The sequence below is a fragment of the Salminus brasiliensis genome, chromosome 3, assembly GCF_030463535.1.
Source record: "Salminus brasiliensis chromosome 3, fSalBra1.hap2, whole genome shotgun sequence".
NCBI lineage: Eukaryota > Metazoa > Chordata > Actinopteri > Characiformes > Bryconidae > Salminus > Salminus brasiliensis.
In genome coordinates this window covers 45403047-45430382 of record NC_132880.1, presented here as the reverse complement: position 1 = coordinate 45430382, position 27336 = coordinate 45403047, and the positions used below count along the sequence as shown (strand labels likewise).

The 27336-nt window shown below is 41.5% G+C and overlaps 1 protein-coding gene across 1 annotated transcript in view; it reads right to left on the bottom strand.

Annotated features, from left to right (window-relative positions):
* Positions 1–25526, bottom strand: part of card11 (caspase recruitment domain family, member 11) — a 48148-nt gene extending 22622 nt beyond the window's left edge. Inside the window, exons 1-2 of the mRNA XM_072676366.1 lie at positions 25399–25526; positions 1624–1837 (exon numbers count right to left, since the gene is read on the bottom strand). Coding sequence (XP_072532467.1) covers positions 1624–1825 — 202 coding nt within the window. The 5' untranslated portion in view covers positions 1826–1837; positions 25399–25526. The remainder of the gene's footprint in view (positions 1–1623; positions 1838–25398) is intronic.
* Between the last annotated feature and the right edge of the window lie 1810 nt (positions 25527–27336).

The following is a 27336-nucleotide window of genomic DNA, read 5'->3' as shown; positions in this document are numbered from 1 at the left end:
CCCATATGCATTTACAAGAGCTATGGGGTGGTGGCGCTGTCTGGCAGCGGAGACAGAGCAAGGATGAACCAGTCTACTAAATGTGCCTGAAAACTCTTCTAAGACCATTTCCTCGACTCGTGCTCTCAGATATGAGGCTTTATACTCTAAACCTGAGTGATCTGAAGTAGTTGGAACACGGCCTGTGCTGTGGTGTTTGGCCTTCTAGCTAACTGACTTATCCAAGCCTAGATAGCCGGCTACGAGTCCAAACACAGCAGAAGTGGTCTGCTCGACTAGAAGACCAGTTGCTCGACCAGTTTTAACAGGCAACACTTGTGTCGGGGGCTCAGCAGTTGGTCAACAGCAGCCTGAGACTCGGTGGAGCTGTAGCTGAGCCAGTTAAGCAAAAACGAAGCAAGTGCAATTCAGCTTCTGTCGTTTCGACAGCAGCAGTCCGATCATTAGTGACCAGTCGCTCGAGTCATTCTCCTTTAACCCTTTATAAGTGGGCTTTCTGTCAGCTGGACTTAAATCAGTTCTGATTCTCTCTCACTGTGTCACCCTGCGAACAAACTGAACGTGTCTCAGTTTAAAAATATGGCAGGATTAGATTGTAGGGAACCCTCCAGCCCTGTTAATACCGTATGAACAGTATGAAAATAGAGGATACCGCCCAACCCCGGTGTGTCGGTAATGGGTGCAGCTTAAAGTTGAAAGCTGAATGCATGTATTAGAAGGGGTGTCCACAAACATTTGGACATACAGTGCAGATGCTATGCTCCTTATTACTCCTTATCACACTGACTTTGACTCTGTTTAATTAGATTAAAGCTAGATTGGACTCTCTTAAGAGCACCAAAAAATGAAATCGCCCTCCTCACCTCAGATGCCTCACCTTTAGGCAGGTAAATTATGGATTTGTGTTTGGATTCTCTGCAAACTGTGGGAATTAAAGCATTTTCAACTCAGAGGCACGGCTCAAAAAGACTCGGGGAAATGTAGCGGTATGTGCAAAACTAACGGCGTCCCTGGCGGAACAGAGTAAAGCCATTAGGGAGCTGTGCAAATGGAATCAGCACTGAGCTTCTGTTGTGATGTGCTTCTTTGTGACAAACAAGACTCAGAAAACTCCTTGGTTAAAATCTTCCAATTTGCTCATGGCCGTACAGAAGCTGAAAAATGATACAGAGGTTCAGGATGGAGTCCACAGACTAATAAAAAAAAAAAACACTGTCGCAGCAGCAGCAGCAGCAACTCATGGGATTAAAAGCCTCCATTCATCACCATATTACACAACTGGAACAACACAGTGAGAGATGTGCTGTCTGAGTAACTGATTGATGGCGCGATTTGCATGTAAATGTTTTCTGCACGGAATTTGCATTTTCATATTCCATAGTGTTTAGTCTTTCTGTCACTGCAGCTTAGAACGAGAGTGCTGAGCGAACGCGGCGCGTTAGAGGGCCCGTACGGCGTACGTAAATCACACCCCCATATAAAGAGATATACTGGACAAACAGGAGGATGTGAAACAACGGCCACACGTCCCTACTAAACCGAAACACAACACGTGCCGAAACAGACGCATGCAACCTCACACGTGCACACACTCACACACACACATACACAGGCAGTAAGTACCTGCACGGCTGGACTTTGTCTCGAGCAGCAAGGAGTGCAGCACCTCATCCTCGTCCTGTTCGTCGATGACCTTGCACTGCCTTAGGTAGGAGGTTAGCTTGCAGGGGTTGATGTAGCGGCAGAGAATGTACCGGTTCTTGTCCACGTTGCCCCACAGGGCCTCCTCCTCTTCCAGGATGGTCACAGACGACCCGTTCTCCATGTTTGATGAAGCCTGTGTTGCAAATAACACACACTCAGCTCTAAAAGTTCAGGCATTAGAAAAAAAAACACCTCGTTTGCTTGCCTGCACCAGCGTCTGGGTTTTTGTGACAGCACTGTGACAAGATTTTATCAGCACTGTGATGAATTTTGTCATCGTGAAACAAAATACGCCTTTCTCAAACCCCTGACCAACTGCGTGGCTCATCATGAAAAGTGTAGCGGCTCCTGTTTTACTGGATACAGCGCTAAAAATTGAATAAAATAATTGGGCAAAGTGCTTTTGGTAGAGGTTTTGTCTGCATGTCAGTATATTATGATGTACAGCGTGTACTAGGACATGTCTTTAAGTGTGGTGAGACAATATCACCCACAAGTAGGGACAATGTACACCAGTCAGGCATAACATTATCACAGGGGAAGTGAAAAACACTGCTTATTTTTACCTACAGTCAAGTGCTGAATATATCAGGCAGCAAGTGAACAGTCAGTGCTTGAAGATGATGATGTGTTAAAAGAAGGACACACGGGCAAGCTTAAGAATCAGAGCATCTCCAAAACATCAGGCAGGTCTTGTAGGGTGCTGCTGGTATGCAATGGTCAGTACCTACCAAACATGCTCCAAAAACTCATATACAGTGAACCGGCGACAGGATCATGGGCACCTAAAGCTCCATGGAGGCCAATGAAGGTCTCACAACTTAAAGGATCTGCTGCTAACGTTAGTCTTGGTACCAGAAGCCACAGGACGCCTTCAGAGATCCATGCCTTGAATGGTCAGATCTGCTGTAGTGGCACAAGGGGGACCCATGCAGGGTCTAAAGTGCACTCTAAAGTGCACATAATAAAGCGTAAAGGTGTTTACTGTGTTGTTAGTAGGAGAATGTAGTGTTAGATGTTGTGAAAGCCTCCGGAATGAGTGACGAGGCCTCAAAAAGAGATGGACAGTAGTCATTAAAGCATTGACTACAGGCCTGTTATTGTAATTTCCCACTTTTAGACAATGTTTATAACGTTGAGATTGATTTCTCCAATTGTGAATCCATTAAATCCATCAAACCAGGTTTAAAGAGCTGTACCGGTTCTGTTAGGACAGGCATGACGTGAAATACATCACATATCAACATCCTGTAAAGGCAGTGCACCAATGTAGTGAAAAAAGGCACTGATCAAAATCCATAATTAACAGATTATATGAACTTGTTTTGCTTATGTTTATGTATATTTATGAAGTGAACCTGGGGGCTCTGAATATGTAAATGAAAAGAATATGAATACAGCTCTAGCGAGGCTTCTTCACCAATATATATTTAAATGATCTAACATTAAATTTTGATTAAATGTAAATAGCTCGGGTGTTTTAAGCAATGGTCTTTTTGCTGCTTTTTTTTTTTTTGATTATTCAAACACATTCTGTATTTGAGCACAAATGAAACGCAGCGGGTCCCATCAGACGGCGCAAACAGTTCGTCTCAGTTAAAGGCTATAAAAATGCAAACAGGGTGTCGAGGGAAAATGCGTCCCTGTGTCCCCTCCATACCCTCCGCAACACACCAAAGCTCTCCGAGTGACACGCACAAAATGTTCTTCCAGGAGATCAGGGCCGGGTGGACAGTCATTTGAATAGCCACAGGCTACAGGTAAAACATGCTCCAACGCACACAGGTATTAATCTTTATCAGCCGCTATGCCTTCATGGAAAATACTTCACAGTGGATGTTGAGATAGATGTCACATAGAGTGACATGGGGGACAGTGGCAAAAACAACATGGCAGAGGCAAGTTCCAAATTGATCTAGGCTTGGGTGGTATAACGGTAATAAGGTACACCGGCCTGTTTAAAAATCTAGTACACTACAAAATAAGCTTATTTCCCTCATGTGTATTAAAGAGGCCTGAGGTAGCTGTGAGTTTAGTGAACAGCTGGAGTCAATAGCAGAGTAAGGGAACCTGGATGAAGCAGTCTGCTAAATGTGCCTGAAAGCAGTCGTAGCCAGATATGGGAATGCATCCAACACAGCACTTGTGTCTAAAAATGACTCTGCTAGTTCGATATCTGTGGTTAAGTCATTCATTAGACCATTCACTCATCTCTGTGCTCTTGGGTATGAGGCTTTATCCTCTCAATGTGTCTGATTTACGCCTCGATTATCTGGAACACTCATGTCCGTAGCAGAATGCGTGCTGCGTAATACTGAGGGGGTCTGTAGTCGAGGTAGCTAAGCAAAGGTAAGCTTAACGAGTGGACTACTGACCCACCACCACATAGACAGAGCCTCTTCGCTGGATCTGTGTCATTAATGTCTAGTTTAGTGGGATTGTGCTAACTAAGCTAAGGGTAACCAGTTTCTCTCTCCTGCTTTGCAGCAGTTGAACATTTGCTGGTTAAGCTTGGCCATAGGGTGTGGTTGTGTTTGATGGTTCAGCTGGTCTATAAGCATGATCGACCTGGTTGGTGGTTGGTGTGGCACAACAGATAACACCACTAGCTGCCAGTGAGCTATTACACTACAGCTATTACACCAGTGCACTACACCAATACCTTGGCCACTTTAGTCCTTGGGCAGGACTCCTAACACTGCAATAACCTCTGTAATACGAGTAATCTCGTAAATTGCTCTAGATAAGTTGCCATCTAAACGCCAGCAATGTAAATGTAAAATGTAAATCGATTATGACCAAGGTAGCCAACCAGCATGACAAAGCTTATACATAATGGTCATGGTGGTTAAAAAGCTGCTTACTCAAGCAAAAACAAACCCGATGTTGGGTCAGCATTGCCAAGCTGGTCGACCTGCTTAATCTTGCTGGTCATGATGGTTGACCAGCATGACTTAATGTTTTCGCTTAGTTTTCGCTAAGACCATCTGAAACCAGCTACCAGCAAAAGCTTTCATGAAAGCGTGGTCAACTTTAAGGCCGCTATTGGCTACTTCCTGTCCTGTCTGTGGTATTACCTAAAAAATTGCTAAAAAAAATACTGATACTAAGGATACTGCCCAACCCTACATCGGTCAGCTTGTACAATGCTAGGAGAAGTCCACCATAAACCAGTCAGAGTGCCAAATTTGGTCATTTACAAAGCTAGGGATAATATAGGAGTAATATCATCATGCAATGCTTGTGATTAGTGATGCTTCATGCTGGGAAAGCTACTGAGCAGAAACGGTGTCAGTAAGAATGCACAGAGGAAGTCGGTACCCTATATAAGCACACTGCAGTCTGCAGATATCTTATGGAAGCATATCACTGCATTATAATCACAAGGCTCATTACTCATCTGCTGTGGGAGGAAAACGCACAAATTCCACACATTTGCTCAGACATCCATCAAACCGTCATTTAATGCAGAAGCTGGAGCAGAGGTTCCAGGGCTGATGGCATTCTCTGTCAGAGGCAATCCATTTATGCATTACCTGCACAGAGGGGGCCATGCACCTGATGAGTTCATTCATCCACCAGGAACGTTAGGAACCATGCTTCACTATAAGGCCTCTTTGTTCATAACACAGCTCACACAGTAATTAAATACATGTATGGGTGGCTAATGCAGTCGCTAATGTGCACTGCTCTTATGCATCAGTATTGCTTGCATCCCTTTTGCATATATTTTCTGGGCAGTAAGCAGGCCCGTGGTGCAGCCTGGTCACCTGTAGCTTCATAAGCCCCGCATTGTCTCCCTGCTGTTCTGCGTGGCTTTGCAAATGAAAGTTTATCTGATAGCATCCATATGCCCACACAGACGCTTTTGCATGTTTTCTCTGTCATCAGTGCCTCGTTCAGTGCCATAAATCTTGATAACGCCTATGAATCAGGTCAAGGTGGAGGACTCCCCCTTATGCCAGAATGCCTTTGAATGATGTGAGCCCTGATCTCCCCACTGCATTTCATAGAATGCAGGATCAGGTTTCATGTCATTAATAAATAAAAGTATTATTAAAGAAAAACTTCCTGAAAAAACACGGAAACGAGAAGGAAAAGACGTAGTAGAACAACATTAGTTCTCATATTTGCAGTGGATGGAGGACGGCCTACAAGTAAATTTCTTCTGTGTCACATCTTTGAGTAATGTAATGGTGATTATGTGAGCAACCTAGCTGAACATAGTCTACTAGTTCTACAGGAATTATGTCCTGGCTTCTGAGAAAATATGCATAACAAAACTTAGACACCAAACATGTGCATGCATATTAAATGTGTTGTAAACAGCTGCACTTCATAACTGAATATTAAATATTATATATGTACAAACAGTACATAGAGAGATAAGTACTGCCAATAGAATAGGACTCTCTGTAGCAGAACATGACCCTAAAGCCGCTAAGTGCTGAGCTGTTAAGCAGTGGAACTGTGTTCTCTGGAACTTTTGGGAATGAGGTGAGATGGTGATCATTCAACATCCTCACTAACGCTCTTGGCGCAATCAAACTCTCACAGCAATCCTGCAAAAATTTAGTAGAAAGCCTTTTTCCCTGGACAGTAGATATAGTTCCTGCAAACAAAAGCAGGATAAATACTCTTGATTGCTGAACAAACAATGAAAGAGCAAGTGTCCCAATACTTCTGACATACATACATATATATATATATATATATATATATATATATATATATAGAGAGAGAGAGAGAGATTTCTGACAATTGATGATTCCTCTATTTAAATATATATATAAAAGATACAGAGAAAATATGACTCCTAACAACCATACAAAACCTGGTGGACCACCAACACTGCCCCATTAGATTAACAGCACTTAAGGTCGTTCAGTCCATCTTTCCAATCTATAAAGTTACTAAACAACTAAACACTGTGGATCTGAAAAGGCGCATGCTGTATTATATACACTGCTCAAAAAAATAAAGGGAACACTTAAACAACACAATATAACTCCAAGTAAATCAAACTGTCCACTTAGGAAGCAACACTGATTGACAATCAATTTCACATGCTGTTGTGCAAATGGAATAGACAACAGGTGGAAATTATTGGCAATTAGCAAGACACACTCAATAAAGGAGTGGTTCTGCAGGTGGGGACCACAGACCACTTCTCAGTACCTATGCTTTCTGGCTGATGTTTTGATCACTTGTTGTTGGTGGTGCTTTCACACTCGTGGTAGCATGAGACGGACTCTACAACCCACACAAGTGGCTCAGGTAGTACAGCTCATCCAGGATGGCACATCAATGCGAGCTGTGGCAAGAAGGTTTGCTGTGTATGTCAGCGTTGTGTCCAGGGGCTGTAGGCGCTACCAGGAGACCGGCCAGTACACCAGGAGACATGGAGGAGGCCGTAGAAGGGCAACAACCCAGCAGCAGGGCCGCTACCTCCGCCTTTGTGCAAGAAGGAGCAGGAGGTTAGAAACCGACTCCATGAGGATGGTATGAGGGCCCGACGTCCACAGATGGGGGTTGTGCTCACAGCCCAACACTGTGCAGGACGCTTGGCATTTGCCAGAGAACACCAGGATTGGCAAATTCGCCACTGGCGCCCTGTGCTCTTCACAGATGAAATCAGGTTCACACTGAGCACATGTGACAGACGAGTCTGGAGACGCTATGGAGAGCGATCTGCTGCCTGCAACATCCTTCAGCATGACCTGTTTGGCAGTGGGTCAGTAATGGTGTGGGGTGGCATTTCTTTGGAGGGCCGCACAGTCCTCCATGTCCTTGCCAGAGGTAGCCTGACTGCCATTAGGTACCGAGATGAGATCCTCAGACCCCTTTTGAGACCATATGCTGGTGCGGTTGGCCCTGGGTTCCTCCTAATGCAGGACAATGCTAGACCTCATGTGGCTGGAGTGTGTCAGCAGTTCCTGCAAGATGAAGGCATTGAAGCTATGGACTGGCCCGCCCATTCCCCAGACCTGAATCCGATTGAGCACATCTGGGACATCATGTCTTGCTCCATCCACCAACGTCATGGACGGATGCGGCGGATGCTTTAGTCCAGGTCTGGGAGGAGATCCCTCAGGAGACCATCCGCCACCTCATCAGGAGCATGCCCAGGCGTTGTAGGGAGGTCATACAGGCACGTGGAGGCCACACACAATACTGAGCCTCATTTTGACTTGTTTTAAGGACATTACATCAAAGTTGGATCAGCCTGTAGTGTGTTTTTCCGCATTCATTTTGTGTGTGACCCCAAATCCAGGCCTCCATTGGTTAATAAATTTGATTTCCAATGATGATTTTTGTGTGATTTTGTTGTCAGCACATTCAACTTTGTACAGAACAAAGTATTCAATAAGAATATTTAATTCATTCAGATCTAGGATGTGTTATTTGAGTGTTCCCTTTCTTTTTTAAAGCAGTATATATAATAATGAAAAATTTTTGGTGCTATCTGGAACCATTGTATATAGAGCTGTCAACAGACAATTTTCCACCTACCTGAAGAACCCTGATGAAGGATGTACTGAACAGGAAACGAAAAAGAACATTTCTACATTAAACTGCTGAAGCTGCTGCTGCTCTCAGAACGATGGACTGTGAGTCCTGTGAGCAAACTGAACACTGTATTTGATCGTTGAGCTGCGCTACTTGCCCAACTTAAACTAACCCCAACCCCTAGTAACACAGCGGTAATATTTCAGAATCAGAATCAGAATATTGATCCCAGGAGGGAAATTACAGTTGTTACAGTTGCAACCGGTTGTGTAAGAATAAACACTCTATAAATAAACACTATAAAATTACCACTATAAAATAAACACTATAAATAAATACTATAAAATAAACACTCTATAAATAAACATTCTATAAAATAAAACTCTATAAATAAACACTCTATAAAATAAAACTATAAATAAACATTATATAAATGACCACTATAAAATTAACACTATAAAATAAACACTATAAATAAATCCTATAAAATAAACACTATAAAATAAAACTCTATAAATAAACACTATAAATAAACACTCTATAAAATAAAACTCTATAAATAAACACTATAAAATAAAATGCTATCAATACAACTCTATAAATGAACACTATAACATAAACACTATAAAATAAAACTCTATAAATAAACACTATAAAATAAAATAAATTAGAACAAAGAGAGAACAAAATGAAAAAAAAAATGAAAAATGTACATATATACACTTATATTAATTTATTAAGGTGGAATATTTCCATACTAAATATAGAAAATTATTGCACACATTACATTGAATTACAGTACTATTATTATTGCACATATGAACAGTATAATGTTGAGTATGCACAGCTGAACCATAGTGTCACCCACTGAGTGAGGAGTACACAGGTAGATGGTATTGTGAGATGGTATGACAGTATGAAAAAAGTGGATACCGCCCAACCCTAACTGGGATGCTTAAATGTTCCTTTGCTTGGTTAAAGAGTCCCTGGTTGGAAAAACATTTATAGACATAGAAACCTTTTAAAAATGGTTCTGTATAGCACCAAAAGAGTTCCTCTGATGTTTCCTTCACTACTGAACCTTCTTGAGAACTATATAGAACATAGACAGACCACCGCTGTACAAAGTGACTGTCCTGGCATGCTGAGATGATGATTCCTCCCACTGATCTAAGAGTGAAGATGCTCAGTTCCTCCTGCGGAGGTCACCTCAGGGCTGAGTATCAAAATGTAGGGACTCTGAGATACACTATATTGACAAAAGTATTGGGACACCTGCTCATTCATTGCTTCTTCTGAAATCAAGGGTTTTAAAATGTGTTTATCCTGCTTTTGTTACTGCTTTAAGTAACTGTCCAGGGAAGAAGACTTTCTACTATATTTTGGAGAAGCATTGCTGTGAGGATTTGATTGTATTCAGCAATGAGAGCGTTAGTTAGCTCAGGATGTTAAATGATTACCACCCCACCTCATCATCCCCAACTCATCCCAAAAGTATTAGATGAAGCACCAACCATCATTCTAGAGAACACAGCTCTTCCATTGCTCCACAGCTCAATGCTGGGGGGCTTTATACCCCTCTAGCCCACGTCTGGCATTAGGCAGCATGGTTCCAATAGGTTCATGTTTATCTGCTCCATGGAGTCCTGCATAGACTAGACAAGCTGTGTGTATGTATGTGTGTGTGAGTCTGTGTGTGCATTTGCAAGTCTGCACATCTGTACTTAAAGTAGCTGAATGCACTCATTAATAGGGGTGTCCAAAAATATTTGTCTATATAGTGTATACAGTGTCAAGTGTCATCCCCATTTCAGTCCCAGCATCCTGAGAAAATCCACTGGTCTGAGAGTGAGGATGCTCAGGTCCTCCTGCAGAGGTCACCTCCAGGCCTGGTAAACCCACGAGGAACTCACTCAGGAGATAGCTCACCCACTTATATTCAGCCTAGCAGAGGGAGGTTTGGGCTCCACTCCGTTGAGGTTCGGGGGACAACTGGAAACACGCAGCGGGGTTTTCCCCTTGAGTGCCGGACTCTTGACTGAGTAAATGAGATGCCAATCTGTCAGTGAGGTCCACGCGGCCTTCTACGTGTTGGACGGGACGTGACTCAGCCAACTCATTCACGGTGTATACTCACATGCAACTCCTGCACACTCATATTTGGACAGGCACACAAACTTTGGCTTTGTCCACACCCCCATCTTACAATACAACCCTAACCAAGTTTCCTCCGAGCTTATTTTGGAGTGGATGACTAACACAGCTTCTTCACTTCCTCATTTCGGTAACAGATGTTTAGTCTCGCCCCTTCAAATGAGAAGCTCAGGGCGGCAAAGCGGAGGTGAAATCTCTCTCTGTGAAGCTCTGCGTACATTTAAAGAACCTCGCGGAAGGCAAAGCTTGCAACATCGCAGATATTTTAGGATGTTTAAGGCGGGGTAAAAACGACAGCATGTCAGTTCAGCACTTCATGTGGTTACAAGTAATTGAACTAGACCTGTTCGACTAAAACGGGTGCCCTGAATGAATCATTGTTTCATATTTATGTTTTGAAGTGTCAGAAGCAGACGTTGCACAGCAACTGACAACAAAGTAGGCCTGCAATTATTACAATGGAGAGATTTCAATCTCATAAGGCCAGTCCATTACACACAGTCAGATGTTCCACACAGCGTCAATAGTGGAAGAGCGCTGATGTGTTTTTACGGTGTGCACTGAGGTAAAGCAGATGGTATCTTTGCTTTGCACTGTTCATTCAAAGCATACCGCCACTACCGCGCAAAAACCTTGTATCTCCATAATGGCTTCCCAACTTCCCAGGGGAAGAAATAACCTTCTTGATTTTAGAGGCACTGTCTATGATTTCAATTAGCCAGGGTCAAATCCATCATGTATCGGGATCGGAGGCCATTCCAGGCATATTTTAATGGATCGGGCATTGGCTATTTTAATCCCAATCCAGGTCAGAGTTTTTGCTTTTACCATGGTTACCGCAGAGCTTCTGAAGGAGCACTGAAGGGAGGGGTGTATTGCTGTTGTCTTGCTGTTGAGTTCAGTTCAAATATCAACAGTCCTTCTCCAGAACCATGCACAGCTCCTTTAAAGGGAAGTGATTTTGGAGCATTTCTATTGGTCTGTTGATCATGAAATTCGGACACAATGTACGGAACAACTGCCAGATTAACATTATGTCAAGATGAAAAACAGCGAAAAGAGAGATACCAGGTTTTTGCATGACAACAATGAACTGAACAACTTGCTGGAACAAACCATTTAATTTTCAGGCCCTCCCAAAAAAACAGCAACCCTCCTCAACAAACAAGTTCTCACTTTACTCGAAAAATGAGTGTATAGTAAAAACAGTTCTCTCTCTCTCTCTCTCTCTCTCTCTCTCTTTCTCTCTCACTCACTCTTTTTCTTTCTTCCTCCCTCCCTCTCTCTGCAATGTGAGGGAGTCACACCTACAGGTTCGATCCTGTTTCACTACAGTTTCCTCTTTGTCTCTCCCCTTGGGACCGGGCCTGAAACTGTTTCGCACTCTTGCTGGAGAGTAGCATCAGAGAGACAGAACGAGAGAGAGACAGTGAGAGAGAAAGAGAGAGAGAGAGAGACACACACACACACACACACACACACAGAACGGAAGTCCTCACCACGCGCTCCCGCCACCCTATCTGATTTTAGAACAACCACCAACCAACAGTGCATCCCCAGCCAATGGGCTGCAGCTCTGCTCCTCCAACCTAGCAGTTCAGAGGAACTGCGGTGAGCTGTTTTGTGTGAAAGTGAAACACGGTGTGAAGCAGCTCAGTGGCCCCCCAACCAAGCCCTTACTACAGCTAGTGTTTCAGCCCTCAGAGTCAGCGATGCTGAGAACCTTTCTCGGCTGCCTTAGGAAAGTGCAGATACTGAGATAAGGGCTAAAAATAGGGCCGAAGACGCTCAAATTCTCCAATGGTGCAATTAGTCATTGTGTGTCACTCTAGAGCTAAGTAGTTCTGTAAACGAGCAAAGCGGGTCATTTTCAAGGATAAGGGCTGGTTGAAACACCAGGAGTAATGGCTGGGGAAGAAATCAAGTCTTCCTCCAGTCAACGTTCAGTCTTCTTAACAGATGATTGCCACACAAAAGCAACAAAAGTTGAATGTTAAAAAGTGCATAATTAGTCAGCCTGTCGGTGCTTTCAGTCCCTCCGCATGTGTTTGATGGATCTGTCCATGCTGGGATACTACGCTCCTTTGGACTCCTTCATCCATACGTGAATACATCTCATTTATGATAACTGGTGTGTTCAGCTCGAAGAAAGCTCCGATCTTTCTATTGAGCAAATCTGGAATGTTAATTAGGCATCCTGGAGATGTATCTTTTATGGCATGTATATCTGGTAATGTATAAGTGAACAGAGTAGCATTAGTCCAGCTATGCTCAATTTAGCTCCACTTATGCTTGTCCTAATTACATGTTCAAAGAGCAACAAGCCCACTTAGGCCCCATTTTAGAACTTACAAGGCAACTGCTGAGCCATCTATTATGATGTCTGATGAAATGATGTCTCAGACCGGAGATTGAGATTGTATGGAGATTCATACTCCATGCATACAAAGCACAGTATCATTTGCAGGATACCCAATTAAACAAAGTGTTCTCGTAATTGTATAACTCTCAGTGAACCACAGCAGCTTGGATCCAAGACCAGGCCTTCCGAGTGGATGCAGGTGAATCCATGAAGTTTGGGCACCTCAAATTACATGTTTTGTTGATTTTCCAGGTGAAAAACACATGCACTGTATACTGTTACTGTTTATTTGCTTAATTTAATATATTGAAAAAACCCAAACATAAAACATAGATTATGGCACATATATACGATATGTTAAATTCAGCAAATGAACAGAAATCTTTAGCCATTTGTTTCATTGGTAGACAATTTATTCACTTGTTTTCCTTTTAAAGCAACATCATGTAGCTATTTATCTTTAAAACAGCAGCTTCAGAAGCATGCTGATGCTCCACTGACTGTCCCTGGAGAATGGCGTCTCCGTTAACGCTGCTACTGCACTGTGTAGCTTTGGTGGAGCTGCACGAGAGAGACCTCTCTCCTCTCTCTATGCTGTGTAAAGAGTCATATTAGTGTACAATCCTGTAGTATTACTCTACTGCCTCAGCCCGCATGCTTCTCTACCTTCAGATGCTGCTTCTGTATCTCTCGGCTTGTCCAGAAAAGCATGTGTACAGCTGTCCATGTGGCGTGGTTAGTATTTACAGCAGTGGAGTAAAGGTGAATTACACTCCACAACAGTAGGGGGCGCCCATGAGCAAAATAAAAAGCAACCAAAACATGTCATCTGAGCAGGGGTGTTCAAACTTTTACATATGACTATAGTATGTCCTCCTCGAGTCAGGAACGGTGCCCTAAGCCTTAATCGGACGGGAGGTGGGATAATGTATCAGTTATTATTCTGTTATATGAATCTCGTGCAAATCAACATGTGGGTAAATATTCCACCATGTCCTGTGGAAAAGGCGTTTTTCACGTTTTTTTATCATGTGTAGCACAGACACCCTGGGTTGTTGAAGTCTGTGGCAAAGCTCAGTCAATTTCAGAGCCAAAGGACTCCTCGGGACTCCTTACTGCTGGCAGCTTTAGGCAAATCATTGTGTAGCGTAGCCTATTGTCTGCATACGTGTTCCGAACATGTAGCAGCTTAAATTTCAGCATTACTATAAGACTGGTTAGCATCATGTTTTTGGAGGTGATGGCAGTGTGTATATCGAGTAGCCAGACTATCTCAGTTATTAATTAAGAGATGTCTTATCCTGTGCGAATCGTAATTGTCATAAAGTTTATAGACATCCTGCAGTAAAATTAAAATTACCTCCCTGTGTAAAACTGGTCCTGTCTGAACAGGGCTTTGGACTAATATTTTCACCAACAGTCACTTACTGTAGGACATGCAGTGCTCTGAAAACATCACCACAAAGAAACGAGCCTGTAAAGATAATAATAACACTTAATGGGTGGAACTACAGTGGGTAGGTTTGTTACCATATTCTATATTAGACTGTCACTGATGGACATGCAAACGGTTTTCAAGAATTCCAGGACTTCAGGGCGGCTCGGGTTAGAAGTAAGGGGTTTAATAACAGAAAGGTCGGATTGCTGACAGGAATGCATAACTTAAAGCATCAACAGCGATTCACAATAAATCCATTGTTTTGAGCCAGGACATTCAAGATACAACGCAATCTTTGGGAAACTGACACCACAAACCTTCAACATTAACAGTTCCACCTTTGTCAAGAGAGTCTGTGGGCACACCCTGAAGGTGCAGCTGTGTTCGGACATTTGTTGATGCTAATCCTGGCCTTGAAGGTCAAGGCTGTATTGGGCTTGAAATGATTTCTCAGAACTGTTCTGCTTCTGGAGCGGAATACAGTTCCAACAAACCTAAACTTTTCTAAAATCAACACAGGGTCGAAATAATTATACATACAGGGTCATAAATATTCATACATCCTCTCAGATGAATTATACAGTGGTACTGAAAGTTCCAAAATGTCCTATAACTTGCCAAAGCCATGGCCTCTTAACTTACTGCAGGTGATCATGATTGGCTACGGCTGGTACAGCTACTCCAGGGTTAAACAGGGTTTGTTTGACAGCACTCATTGGATTGCTCAGAACACAGTACAACGAGAAAGTCCAAGGAGCTCAGTACAGATCTGACTAGGGTGATCTGAGATTTGCATGTCAGGGATGCATGTGCAGCCATTTAAATGTGACTGCAGATCACAAAATCGTCAGTTTACACAAATGGTCATAGGTACAGGTTTTTGGGAAGTGTGGCCACGTTGTCATGGTCTGGAAGGAGACCTAAACTGTCACCTGCAGCTGAGAGGAAATTAGTTTGAATACACAGGAACAACCTAAGAACCACAGAGGCACAGGCCTGACATTAACTGGAAGCTGCTGAAATACCAGCGTTACTGCCAACATCATCATGGACTGAAAGACTGAGAAGCTGAATGACACTTTCAAGGTTGACTGAACTTTGCAGCTGAACCACATGGACAAAGGAAAAGCCTTCTAGAGGACAGTTTTATGGTCCACCCCAAGAACGCTGAATCAACTGTTAAGCTTGGTAGTGGTAGCCTCACACTCTGGGATTAACTAGGATTCAGTCAGCGCAATGCAAATTCTGATCCAACACATTAGAGTGAGGAATAAACGTCTCTCATTCTGAAGAAGGAAAGTAGTGAGATCTTGTTGGTGAGCTAGTCTGAAGAACAGAGCTCGGTTCCTCCAGGTTTCTCCTGGACGCCCCCCAGTACAGCCAGCACAGCGTGGAGGATGTGTTCAGCTCCAGCAGCAGCAGCAGCAGCTCACCTGATTTACCATCATTAAGCCCTGATTTACCACCAAACCAGGTGTTGATCTGAGGAAACTCTAAATAATACTAGACTCCATGAGGAGAACTTTGGAGATGTTCTAATGATAAACACAGTGATGGAGAACAACCACTTGTATTATATATGTTATTAGTGATTAATCTAATATTAGTATTTCACTGAGGAAATAAACACTTACTGCTCAGATAAGGAACTTTTAACTCTAGTTAATGGAATACCCCATTAAAATGACACTAATTAATAAATAAAAAGATAGATATACTGGACAGTGCAAGGTTTTTAGGCCTTTCCACAAATTTTATCTGTGAAAATTTGTGGAAAGGTCTAAAAACCTTGCACTGTCCAGTATATCTATTTTTTTATTTATTAATTAATGTCATTTTAATAGGATCATCACTATCTATCAATCTGTGGATGCTAATCCCAGTTAATCCACATTGCTCATTTTCCTCACAACGTTCAAGATAAGGTAATGCTTTTTTCCTTTTCCACCCGGGTAAGCTGCATGCCCTTTTCTTTGAGAAACAAACTTATAGAAAAGCAGTGCTGAGCACCAGAGAACACAGGATCACGTTTTTGAAAAGCACTGACAACTTTTTTGACATGTTAAAAAATGCATAGTTTAGCATCAGCACTAAAATTATCATCTTGAAATGTGTTGGAGCTGAAAAAACTCAAAACTCTGCTGCACTGGTCCTCCAGGATTTGAGCCGGCGCTCCCTGGTGTCGTTGAATATTCACTACCAAACCAAACCAAAAAAAAAAAACATTTCTGGGCCATTCTCTGATATCTCATTACATAGTTTTGAAAAGCTGACATGATTAGAGCGGCTGAATTCTTGACCCGCGAGCTCCCAATCTAAGACTTGGGGAGAGTTATTGAAAGGTGCCAAATACTGAAACAGCAGAAGATCCCTTTGGGTGTTGGCAGGCGAAGCTGTTTATGTCTCGGTAAATCTGCAGAAGAAAAAGCAACGAACAACAAGAAGAACAAAAAGAGAACAAACTTCCTGGCAGTCCATGGAGCGGATATTCTGAACTAAATCCAAGAGTGCTTGCATAATCTGTCCCCTGCTGGAACGGCAACCCGCCCCAGCCTAGATGCTGGTGGTGATGATAGTGACGGGGAGGGGATGGGAGAGGGTGGGGGTGGGTAGCGGGGCGTCTTGTAACAGACAAGTTTCAAATTGAATTTGTGATCTAATGCGTTCCGGAGCTCTTCCTTGAGTTTTTTCCGAGGAGGCGCGTGACATGCCGTCCGATTTGTTAAACAAAGTTGAGGTCCAAAAGCCGACAGAATTGGGCAACTGTTCTGTATTCACAGAAGATCCTTGTCTGACGCACTACTGGCTATTCAAATGACATTTCCATTAACCCACTGTGCTCTCACATCCAGAGAGCCTGGCTGAAGTGCACTCCACGTGTGCATAGGCTGTACATGTGGGTGTGCGTGTAGGTGCCTCAGCACTGCCGCTGGTTCGGTCGCTGTGAGAGCACTCGCAGCAAACATGATGCTCGTACCAGGGCACTGGCGTGTCAAGGTGGGGTTTGTAGAAGTGCATGTCAGGAAGCTTCACCGATTTGCTGTATTGCTTGTCGTGAATGTATGATATCTTCATATCAAGTTCAAGGTAAGGGAGGATGAACACACAGACAGTACAGTAGCAATTCGAGCAATGCTTAAACAGCTCATATCAAGGGCTGGAACCGCGCATGGCCGGGCATATTCATTATTCTGGAGGGTCAAACTACTACTCACGACGACTCTCCTGCAAGGCCAATGCTTCCCATTCACTTGAGGAACACTTAAAGGTCTCTGTTATGAAGACTTCCTTTTCTCCTCCATGGAAAGCTGGGACGTGATTAGTTTAATAGAATTCAAAGAAGCAAATGTAATTAGTGCATAAAAGCTGGTCAACACATGGCATATTGATATTATTAAGGTAACTTGTAAAAAGAAGTCCCCCAGAGTAAGACCCCCCCTACCTGATTATCTCTCTGATCAAATGATCAAATGTAATCTCAGCACATTTACTGAAAGGCTATGGTCTAATTAATTCTTAAATTTTATCCAGATAACGACATTCCTGAGGTTCAATCCTCTGAAGAGTTTTTTTTTTTTGGAGTCACATGATCTGCTTTTTTGTTATTAGGTTAAGTTGGACAGTAAGTCGTTCCAAAGTATACAGTGGCATGCAAAAGTTTGGGAACCCCTGATCAACGTTTCTGTTGGTGTAAATAGAGAGAGTTAGCAGAAGATGAGCTGATCTCATCCAAAAGGCATAAATAATAAAGATAAATAAAGAACATTTCAAGCAAGACAGGTGGATTATTTATGTTTTGAACAATTGTCAAGTTAAAAACAGAAAAGGAGCACCATGCAAAAGCTTGGAAGAGATTTGAGAAGAAAAATTCAATAGAACATCAAAACAAGCCTGAAGCATTAAAGAAACAACCGCTGTGGACTGATGCAGTTTGTCTGCAGTGAGCAAAGGTAGGTTTAAAGAAAAATTATGCAAATTGAATGAGAAGAACACCTCTCCAGCTGTTAAACAAGAAGTGGATTGCTTTGGGTGTTGTGTTGCAGCCAGTGGCACAAGGAACATTTCTAACTAAACTATTCACTATAATACCAGCAAATTCTGGAAGCAAACAAACATCACACCTTCTGTAAATAAGCTAAAGATAAAAAAAGAGGATAATGACCTAAAATACACCTCAAAATCCACAATGCACTAACTCACGATGCATAAGCTGAAGGTTAATACCATATTAATACAGTTAACTAATTATAGAACTAATTTACATGTAATTGATCTAACCACCATAAAAAAATAATTAACAAATAGAAAGGCAAATTAATAGATGTTATTTGCATTTTAAAATCTAATATTTTTAGTGCTGCATGTTGATTGAAAACAAATTCTAGTTCTAATATTATCCATATGTTTGGATACCACATTAAATATATTTTCATAATTAAAAAGGGAAGGAAACACCATGCAAATTCTTTTTGCGTCTTTACCACACAAATTGGCGGCGGACGATTTTAAAGGAACATCTGAAAAACAACAACCTTGCTTGGAGAAAGGTGTGTGCAAAGGATGTGTGCATGAAAAGAACACCTTTCCAACTGTTAAGCACAGGGGTGGACTGATCACGCTTTGGGCTTTTGCTGTGGCCAGTGGCACAGTCAGCATTTTATTGGTAGGGTGCAGGATGGATTCAGGAGAATACCAGCAAGTTCTGGAAGCAAACAAACATCACACCTTCTGTAAATAAGCTAAAAATAAAAAAGAGGATAATGATCTGAAATACACCTCATAGCCCACAATGCACTAACTCACGAGGCGCAAGCTGAAGGTTAATACCATATTAATACCATTAATCACAATAACCAATTAATTAACAAAATTAACAGTTCACTTTGTCTTATAAATGTCTTGTCTTGTAAATATGCTATAATAAATAAGTATATAGTCCACAGTAAATAGAAAGACAAACTGACTGACGTCTAATTAAAAGCATTTTCATAGTTAAAAAGGGAAGGAAACACCATGCAAAAGTATAAAAGTGTAAAAGACGGACACCCCAAGAGAAAAGCTTTTTTTGCGTCTTCACCACACAAATCAGCGGCGGGCGATTTTAAAGGAACATCTGAAAAAACTTTTCGGCAACAATGAGCAACGACATACTCTGGGAAAGATATGAAAGACATGAAAAGAACACCTTTCCAAATGTTAAGCACAGGAGTGGCAGAGAATACCAGCAAACTCTGGAAGCAAACAAAAGATCTTTTCTTCTGTAGGTTTAAGCCTGATAAGCTGATTTACAAATATTTTAGCGACATGAGCTCAGCATGTGCAGCATTAGGAACTTCTTCAGTCCTGTTGGAAAAGCGTCCAAGGAGGTTCCTTGTGAAGTTGAAGTTGAACTTGAAAGAAGGCCAAGGGTGTGTTAGGGTGGATCAAGGCACAGGAGTGCCGCAGTGAGGGGAAAGAACCTGAAGCATTAGGTAGAACAATGTGGAAATGCGTAGAAATAATGAAAGGTCTCAGAGTGGGCCCAGAATTACTGCTGAATAATGGCTTGAAGGTTTCATGAGAAGTTGGCAAGCTGGCGATTCGGATATCAAAGCCCAGAAGAACTGATAGAGGAGATAACTGTCAAACATCTGTCTTCACTTGTGTTCCTGCCTTGTTTCAGGTTATGATTGGCACTCATTTGAGCACACAATGAACTGGATTGCAAAAAATAAACATTTCAAAATGTGTGTGACAGCGGACAGAACGAATATTAATGAAACCGCTACAGTTCTCAGGAAGTGTGCGCATGCTAATGAAACCACTACAGTTCTCCACAGCCCTGAATATGTTTTACAAAGAAATACCAGGAAGTGGACGTGAGCCCTTTATTCTCAGCTTTGAGGTGGTTTGGGGGAAAACTGTCATGCACGGACACGTTCAAAACAGATGCATGACTTCTGTGCACCACTTCTCACTCACGGGCAACAGAATACGATGCACAAACATGAACAAACGTGCTTCAAGATGCGCCAACCTGCACAGTACTGTCTGTAGTCAACAATCTACATAGCCCACCCTCCTGTTTAATCTGACCTGATGTTATGCACACTTTCTAATAAGATTGAGATTAGATAAACTAGATCATGGTTCCAGATGTTGGTCAGGAGGTTGTGAAGAAGTTCTTTTTATAGAAGTCCTATAAAAGAGCTACCAAGAATCATCCAGGATGTGAAAGCATTACATTTAAAACTCCACCGAGCTGAAACAAGCCTCTTCATGCTCATGAGCACAATGCAGAAAATACACATTGGCAACAGGTAAACAGCTTCAGTCATCTTAATGAAAAAAGGCTGGAGCACAGGTCTCAGGGTTAGCACGTGATGCAGAAGCCTCTGACATCGAGCCGTTCTTTAACCCCTTAACACAGAAAGGCTTATCACACTGGTGGGGCTATTCTCTGGTAATAGCAAAACAAAATAGTTTGTAATAACACTTTTTAAGGGGTTAAAGAATGTGCTTTATACATCAGCATTGTCATGCAAAAACCTTGTATCTTAATTTTTACACTTTTTTAAAATGTTTAATTGATTGTAAATCTAGCCATTGTTCTTTACATTGTGTCAAAATCCGAATGACTGGAAAAACACCTGGATTTGTTTTATTTTTTTCTGATTTTCCTGTAATGTTGTAATTTTGGAGATAAAAGGATTTTGCACTAGCAACGTAATATTTAATCAAATCACATGTACTGTAACATCACGTTAACACAGGTGTAAGGTGAGTGAAAAACACAGTAAAACATAGTAAAATATAATATATACAAAATAAAAATACTGAATATGCACATATACACACATTACTGCACTGTTAACAATGACAGTTTTAATACATCAACTATGATATACAGATGTTTCTATTACTATTGACATATAGATACTGGATAAGATGTGGATTTTATAAGCTTATACTGTAAAAAATAGGGTTTATTTTATTGTTATTTAATTCAGGACCCCCCAAAAATCTACTGAAATATCACAAGCCCCCTTGGTTGAGAAAGTAGCACTGGTTCACCGAAAACAAGTCAAATTTACATAACTCCATAACCCCAAATGTACTCAACCAACTGAGACACACTGTAATCCAAGTATCATTCAATCTTTCATTCAGAATCTAAAACCAGAAAATCAAAAAACTAAAGTTTTATTATTTCATTATTTGTTTTTCATACTCAAGATTTTTTGCTCCAATAAAAAAAAATAGAAATTGAAAAATCAGACCGGGGGCAGACGTGATTTTGATATTTAAATGGTTTGATTTGTGGAAGTATCCTTTTCAGTAATTTGGTATCGGCACCAATTTAGTGTGGTGCACCTCATAAGTTGCCATCAGTCATAGGAAATGTGGCTGCATTGCTGTCATCAGTGATGCAGAGACTGAGACCATGTTCCTTTTCAAATGTAAACAAGGAAATAATGCACATCTTTTAACGTACATCATTTTATAGAATGATGATGAAATTTGACATTTTTAGGCGAAATTATGAAATCTGAAAGAGCCTGATGAATGTTTTGGATGTCATGTCAGCATTTAGAGCCTCTGGATAAAATGAACAAAGCTCTTCATGCTCAGCCGACTCCAGCCAAATCTATGAAACTCCAAGACTGACTGTCAAGGACAGCAAAACTGAATGGGTGCGTCCCAATTTTATAGTACACACTATAAAAGGCATATAGTATACACTAATCCTATTAGTGCAGTGTTTGGCAGGTTGGAACACGAAATATTACCAAACTAATCCATTTTGTACTAACAGGAAATTCTCTTTTGCTGAACTTGTTTGCACTCTTTTTTTTTTTTTTTGGGGGGGGGGGGTTCAGATAAGAAAAAGCTCCTCCCTTTTCGTTTCAACACAATGCACTGCATTGTGGGACAATAGTGTCTATCAAACCATACTGGGAAACTGACTGGGTCTAAGGGTACATCCTGGAGTATACTAAACTCTATATCGATACTACATATATATATATATACACAGAGGTGTCAAGTAATGACGTTACCTTACCTACGTAGAAATTTTGGTTATCTAAACTTTACTGGAGTCATTATTTATTTATTTACTCCTCACATTTTCGCCCAATTATCTGAACTTTCTACTCCTTACATTTAAAAAACAGCCTCGTTCCTCCTATTTCATTTCCCTTTGTTTTTATTCCGGCTCGTCATCCTTAAATAAAAAACCCTATCCAGATAAATCTCTCCATCCTGAAAGTGTGAGTCTGATCGTGGTTGGATGAGAAGTATAAACATACACCATTCTGACTCCCTATTGGTTTGCTGTAAGTGATCCATCACACCTGCACACGTCCCGTCACTCTCCAGCGAGCTCACAGCAGACGTCTGTAGTCTAGTATGAAGACTGTGTCCGTGGCAGAGACTCAAGAGAGCTGCAGTGAAACGTCCTGACTGAGCCCCACATTTACATTCCAATAAAGCTTATTGATCACACGCCTCTGAAGTCTGACTTTCTGCAGCTTTACAAAACTTCTAGACAACGACTCCTCATATTTTCCTCCATGAAGCTCATGTTAATGCTCAGTAGAGCACAGAGACGCTCCTTTAATAGAGCTGATATTACTGAAATGCTTCATTTTCAATGGGCAGATCTGCAGCTGAAACAGGAGCCTAGTGCAGCCCAACATTTTTAACATCAACATTTTAATAGATCATTCTCCTCATTATGACTTTTAGAAAAATGGGTTTTTGGGGAGGGGGGGGGTAGTGCACTATAGACCCCTGTGGGGCAGCCTAAGCTTCTGGCCTTTGTTTTCCTTCCATTACTTTTACTTTAATACTTTAAGTAGTTTTGAAACCAGTACTTTTACACTTTTACTGGAGTAAAAAGCTTAAGTTGATACTTCAGCTTCTATAGAAGTCTTTTTAAACCCTTGTATCTCCACTTCTACCTGAGTAATGAATTTCAATACTTTTTACACCTTTGTATGTAAGTGTATATATATTTTTTTTCTGTGATATACAGAACCAAATACAACCAAATAGAAAATTATTATATTATAAAAAAGTAAATGATCCAACAAGTCATGATATTAATAAAGCCAGAGACTTTATCCGAGACTGGAGTTAAATAAGTGATACTGGGCAGGGACAATCAGCCTCTGGTAGTTCACGGAAAATGAGAACTGTGGGAATTTGGTACTAAGCATGTAAAAAGGCTTAAGGAGTGATTTAATTTGCCCTACACAACATTACCCATCATGCAATCTGACTATGGCGCATGCCCACATTGCGATGACGATGCGGAAGCTACAAACTGTAAAAGTTAGCGAGTTAGCATTATTAATTTGTACGCACTTGGGATACAGCCTAAAACGTATAACAAAACAGAAACTTTCAGGTCACATAAATCAAAAACCTTAAATATGAAAATCAAGATTGGCCAAAAGTTCTGGCCCCTTTTTTCATTTTTCATTTTCACTCTGATTTGAGCACAAAATAGAAAATTATAAAAAAAAAAAAAAACTGATTAGATTTTTGGTGTTTGATGTTTGCATCCTCAGCTCTGCTCTGGAGCTACAAGGCTAATATATTTACATTTGCATTTAGCAGACGCTCTTATCCAGAGACTTACAAAAGTGCTTCACTATTTACTCAAGAAAAACCTCAGCTAGTTAAAATAGACTCAAACTTCAAAGATCCTCTAATCTTAGACACTACTAAACACAAGTCAATATGGAGACCATAGTACTCTCGGAAGAGGAGGGTCTTCAGTCTGCGTTTGAAGACGAAGAGCGAGCGACTCTGCTGTTCGGACACCCAGGGGAAGTAACATTTAACCCCATCGAGAGCCCATAGACTTCCATTTTACATTGTATCCACACCTAAATAAGCTAATTCAACACCAGACTTGCAGACTTGACTGCATTTGGGCTAAGGGGAGCAGGGTGTACATTTGATTCTTTACAGGAACCCCTCCTTAATGTGTGGCCAATTCTGAACCACAGCTGTGCTGTGGAGTTGGTGGAGTCTGAAATACTGCAGGGTGCACTTAATTAACTTCAGTGTCAGAGGGGGTCGGCGGCTCGAAAACGCCTCTCCTGCACGCGGCCACTGCATCCTTGAGCAATTCTCAAATCCCTGGGCTGCAGCCGGCCCTCCTGCTCTCTGGGTCAGGGCTCAGGGCTCAGGTTCTCGCTTAAGGATTGCTTTATGACTGGAAGCGTCTCATGCAGAGTCTTCCAGGATGAATTGCTCACAACAACAGCGGACTTCTCCTGACCTGAAGTTTTGGATTCGGTGGATTCGGTGTACTTCCAGTGTGCCTGTGCTGGCATGTCACCCACTGTGTGACTCGCAGTGATGGATTTTGTAGGGGAGTCACATAATAATACTGAAAGAGTGGAAACTCGACACTGTGCAGCCGAGCATGCAGACACCCGAGCTTTTTTTCACACCTTTAACAGCTAACAAACACATCTGTCTCCCAGGACGAAGAGCAGACTCATGCAACTTCAATGGCTTCCTTTCGAGCCAAGAAAAGCACCTTTCTTACAAATGTAAATAAAAATAATAATAAAAAAGGATGCAGGACTACTGTGTGGCACTCGTAGGACTTGCTGGGGTTAGAAGGCTTGATCAGAATATGAGCAAACACAATGCACGCAAACAAGTTCAATGATGTCCCAACATGCATAATTGAGCTGTTCACTCATTACTGTACTCACTAGTCAACAATCGAACAGCACAGCACACCTGCTTAATTTGACTAGGAGGCTAATAAATAATAGGAGTACGGCACCTGAAAGACTGGCTGGTGGACTCTAATAACATCAGCCACACAGCTCCAGCACCCAGCTACATAATAATAAGCCAAATCCAGACTCCAAAGTCTTGTCTGATGAACTTCTCATCAGGTGGAAGAAGAGATCATGGTGTGAGTCTTGAGTCTTGAGCACTTTTGTTTTTTTTGGTTAACACCTGACACTGCAAGTCCTGCAAGTCCTTCAGCTGGACCAGCCCAAAGCCCAGCCGGAGACAGCCCGCACACTTTCAGAGCTTCTTAAAGAACCCTTAAAGGACACGACCGAGCAGGAGCGCAGCGCAGCGCAGCGCAGCCAGGCGAGCGCAAAGGCTCTTCGACGCGAGCTCCTCGCCCTCCGTGAGGTCTGACCTGACTTCTCCTCAGTAACGCGGTAGAGACTCTGATTCCCTTTAGAAAAAGCAGAGAACTCACCTGTAGCAGATCGCCTCTCAGGTTTCAGCACAGTGCACACATTCCGGGCGATGGAACCGAGGGTAAGAAGAGCTCAAATCTCAGCCTGGGAGCGCAGCTCGACCAGAGTTCCTAAAGTTGCACCTGACAGAGAGAAACGAGCCTGGCCGTCAGTCACTGAGTGGGCGGGGTTACAGAGAGTGTAGCTATGCTGCCTAGTCGAAAATGGAGACATGGAGCAGACTGCGGAGGTGATCAGTCTGTATGATCATCAGCTTACACTGAATCCCATACTGCAGAATGCTCATTTCAAATTATTATTATTATTATTATTATTATTATTATTATTATTATTATTAGCAGTAGCCAATGACTGCATCCAGCTACTAAGTTGCACCCATTGCTGACACGTGCATGAGCAGGTGTCCCAATATTTTTGGCTGTGTAGTGTATAACACTGTGTAATACTGTGTACACAGTATCCCAGCTGTGCTTTGAAATACTCAGTTTCAAAGTATTATTGTTATTATTATTATTATTATTATTATTATTAGCAGTAGCCATTCCAATTAAAACCCAGTTACTTTAAGTTGCACCCATTGCTGACACGTGCGTAAATACGCACACATAGACTCAACTTGTCTAGTCCCTTTAAAGAAGTACTGCCAATAGAATAGGACTCTCTGGAGCAGATAAACATCAACCTATTGGCACCATGCTGTCTAATGCCAGGCGTGGGCTTGAGGGGTATAAAGCCCCCCAGTGGAAGAGCTGTGTCCTCTGGAATGATGGTTGGTGCTCCATCTAATACGTTTGCTAGGTGGGGTGGTGATCATCATCCAACATCCTGACCTCACTAATGCTCTCGTTGCTGCAAGCAATCGAACCCTTACGGCAATGCTGCTCCAAAATCTAGTAGAAAGCCTTGATAAACGAGCAGGTGTCCGAATATTTTTGTCTGTGTAGTGTATAACACTGTGTAATACTGTGTACACAGTATTTCACACAGTATCAAAGTTGTATTTTGAAATGCTCAGTTTTAAAGTATTATTATTATTATTAGTAGTAGTAGTAGTAGTAGTAGTATTAGCTGTAGCCAATGACTGCATCCAGCTACTAAGTTGTACCCATTGCTGACACGTGCATGAGCAGGTGTCCCAATATTTTTGGCTGTGTAGTGTATAACACTGTGTAATACTGTGTACACAGTATCCCAGCTGTGCTTTGAAATGCTCAGTTTCAAAGTATTATTATTATTATTATTATTATTATTACTAATCTTATATTACATACTACTTACAACACTCTGCACAAGTTATGAATAATTGTGTACATCTAAAATGGCTCAGAATTGGTGTTGTTGGAAAAACGGACCACAATGACTGCACAGAGGTAAACATTTATTATACTGTATTCATATACTTTATAATGTTCATATTTCCAAATATTAGTATAAAACCCCTGTTTTATATTTGTAAGACTGTGCAAAAGTATTAAAAAACATTTATCTCTGCAATATATATATTTGTGTGTGTGTGTGTGTGTGTGTATGTGTGTGTGTGTGTGTGTGTGTGTGTGTGTGTGTGTGTGTGTGTGTGTGTGTTTTTACCTGTGTAAAACCTGCAGTAATCAGAATGTGTTGGAAGAACACAGGCTTGGTTGATCATTTATCTGTGCTTGGATTCTAGCAGCTCACCTGATTCACTTTAATGAAGGACTGATTATGATCAACCAGGATGATGGAAGAATGGACCACACAGACTACAGAGAGGTACTGTATAATATTTATACACTCATATTATACACTCCTTTATGTCCTATTTACTCTTTAAAATGTTTATTTATGTGTTATTATTATTATTATTATTATTATTAATAATAATAATAATAATAATAATAATAATAATGATGATGAATTAATATTAAGTATACTTCCAGCACTGTTCTTAAAACTGTAAG